The 2994-nt window shown below is 41.6% G+C and overlaps 1 protein-coding gene across 1 annotated transcript in view; it reads left to right on the forward strand.

Annotated features, from left to right (window-relative positions):
* Positions 1 to 2994, forward strand: part of cog2 (component of oligomeric golgi complex 2) — an 11081-nt gene that overhangs the window by 5908 nt on the left and 2179 nt on the right. Inside the window, exons 11-15 of the mRNA XM_008290994.1 lie at positions 696 to 757; positions 843 to 994; positions 1085 to 1270; positions 1482 to 1554; positions 1705 to 1847. Of these exons, the coding sequence (XP_008289216.1) occupies positions 696 to 757; positions 843 to 994; positions 1085 to 1270; positions 1482 to 1554; positions 1705 to 1847 (616 nt within the window). The remainder of the gene's footprint in view (positions 1 to 695; positions 758 to 842; positions 995 to 1084; positions 1271 to 1481; positions 1555 to 1704; positions 1848 to 2994) is intronic.

Consider the following 2994-nt stretch of genomic DNA (forward strand, 5'->3'; position numbering starts at 1 on the left):
CTTGTATTACAAAACCATTTTGCATTTAGGGGGTAATAGGTACGTTTTAATCAGTATTTAATCAATGTAGTTAGTCACTGGTGAAGAAGGAATTTGTGCACAGCATATATTTTGAAGAATTGGCTGTTTTTGCTTTGTGGACTCAAGAGACAAGTTTAGATTAAAATAGCAGCCTGTCAGCATTTTTAGGAGATGAAGGCCAGTTGGCAGATTCTCACAACTTAAACAAAGCCCTTTTTTTAAAAAAAAAAATAGGAATGTAGAAAAGTGCTTATGGCTGTATCTTTCATGCCGAATGATGACAAGAAGCAAAATGTAAATTAAGGGTGTGTGTCAGCATATTACTAAACATAGCCCATAAACATGATGCTGGACCTTGACTGAATGGCCATTGATCTGTGTGAAAAAGAAAGAGAAGTTGTTTGCCAGCCTTCTCCCTCCCACACAGCAACACACACACTGTAAAGGCACACAAAACACAGATTCGTCATTGCACGTCAAAGCAAAGGTTAGGGTTTGTGTCCTCATTTCACAACACAAACCTCCACAGTTCAGCTTCTCTGGAAAGAGGAAAATTTCCAGTGTTGTTTCACGCCATGAGCACATGAAAATCAGTGCTGACGCAAGAAAGATGCTGATAACATATTGACTGTCCTGTTCTTCTCCTCTTTGTATGTCTCACCATTGTTTTTCAGGTACAAGGAAGTAGCAGGACGCCTGGAGAATGCAATAAGTGACGGCTTAGAGGCAGCGCCAGGTAGGAGTTTATCCTCCAATAATCGCCAATGTGGGCCTAAAACTTTACCAAGAGTAACTGTGTTTGTGTTTTTGTTCACGTCCAGCTGGCAGCGTATACCACCTGCAGGTATCTGAGGTGCTGTGGTCCTGCCTAGTGAGGTGTTGGTCAGACAAGGTCTATCTGTCACCCCTGGCCCATCGGTTCTGGAAGCTTACGCTGCAGCTGTACTCACGATACGCCAAGTTCCTCGATGAGGTAAACGTCAATAAACTAGAAAACATTCTAGTTTAATATCTAGTTGCTGTTACATGTTCTCGGTCCTCACCTTGATCGGTATCTGCACAGGTGTTGACCAAAACTCCGCCTCCTGAGGTGGTTAAAGAGCCATCCAGACCTCTGCCGAGCTCGGCCTCCTCCACATCCAGCAGAACGTCACTGGATGAGGGCGGCAGTGAGAGCGGGAGCCCTGCCTCCCTGTCCACCAAACAGCTGGTTTATATTGCAGCAGACATCCAAAAGCTGCAGGAGCAGGTGAACACACACACCAACTGAATGTATATATTTACATACAGTGTATAGTTTCAGCTTACATAGATACAGTAAACACTTTAAAGTTATGAAGTTAGCCTCAGTTTGACAAAGTGTCCCATCCTAAGAATTCTTTGTGCTTTCTTTAATGTTTTGGTTCCTTGGGTTGCTTGATGTTGTTTCCACAGTGATAATTGGTTTGTCTTTCTCTTAGATCCCAGAGTTGTCAGAGATGGTCAGACAGCGGTTAGAAGCCATCGGATTCAAAAACTTTGCTGTTGTAGAAGGTAAGCTGTCCATACAGCAATGAGTTGAGCTTGCCGTGTTCTCCAGCATCCCTCAACCTTTTGTTGTTTTTGCTCTCCCTCCCTCATTTTACACAAAGGGGCTCAGACCATGTGTATTTGTGCATTTACAAGAGCTCTCTTCCATGTCAGATGCTCTAACAGACTCCAAGGCTTGCCTGTCAAGCAGCATTCCCACTCTTAATACCAGAATGACCCAACATCTGACTGAACGCAGCTGTCGCTTCCTGAAAAGCGCCTCTGAGGTTCCACGACTCTACCGCAGGACTAACAAAGTGAGTGAAGCAGTAAACATGCATGCATATGTGTTTGTCCTGTATGTCGTTCTCCTATATCATGTCTTGGAGCAACCATGGCGAGCAGTGTTGGTTTGATTCAAAAACTTCCTTGAGGGCGAATGCACTTGAATTTTTGCTACTGACGGAAATGCCATAATTAAAGGTCAGAATTTCACCTTTGAAGCGCACTGACTGGTCGGATTTTGATGAAACTTGGAGGGATGCTGCATGTTCATACATGAATGGCATTCAGACAAATGCCACTGGACTATTTCATCACTGTTGGCTCAAACATTGAGTCCAGTAATGAACTAAATAATGGCTCAGTAGAAGGATTGGCACAGTTTTAAAGGAATTTCTTGGATGTGAAGCACATTCGAGCGCCATAAATTAATGTAATCACTGAGCATACATTTTCATAATTAACTTTGGAAATAGCAGCTTTAGCAAAAATTCAAGGTCCACGTATTTACTTTCCAGAGGGTTCTGGGAAACATGCTCACTCCTGCATTCATCCACTGACTCATTTGTTCACTCACTGTGAACTTAATGGCCACTGCCATCACCTGCTCACCGTTCAGTGCTGCTGAACTGTTTCGCTGCATCTATGACATCAACGTTTTCTAAAGCAATGCTGGGAATTTCCTTGCTGCTATGATTCACTATTTCAGAGTGAGTAATATAACAATTACTCTGACACACTGATAACTAATGAACAATGATGTCTTCAACAAGCTATTTCCCCTCAAATGATCCAAGTCTTTACAGTAAATTCTGTTGGATCTGCTGATGATGAGTCTGATTTTATGATTGTATTAGAAGAGGTAATTTGAAAAAACAGATAACTCCATTTTTGTAGATTTTCAGAAAATGTATTTTTTGTTGTTTGCTTGAGATGATATCGATCAAACTGAAGCTGAGTGGATTTGACTCAGTAGAAATGACGAAAATAGAGATAACTTAAGTTTGATTGGTATTGTTTCAGGTAGACGATGGAAAAGTGGGTTTTCTGAAGGTTTGTGAAAGTGGAGGAGTTATCTGTTTTTTTGCAAATGAACTCTTCATTTGTATTTCCTGAAAAGAGCTGTATAATATATACTTCAGTTGAAAAGGCTACAGAATGTTGATTTATGGGCTGCAAGGT

This window comes from Stegastes partitus, unplaced genomic scaffold (genome assembly GCF_000690725.1).
Source record: "Stegastes partitus isolate 25-593 unplaced genomic scaffold, Stegastes_partitus-1.0.2 Scaffold708, whole genome shotgun sequence".
In the NCBI taxonomy this organism is placed as follows: domain Eukaryota; kingdom Metazoa; phylum Chordata; class Actinopteri; family Pomacentridae; genus Stegastes; species Stegastes partitus.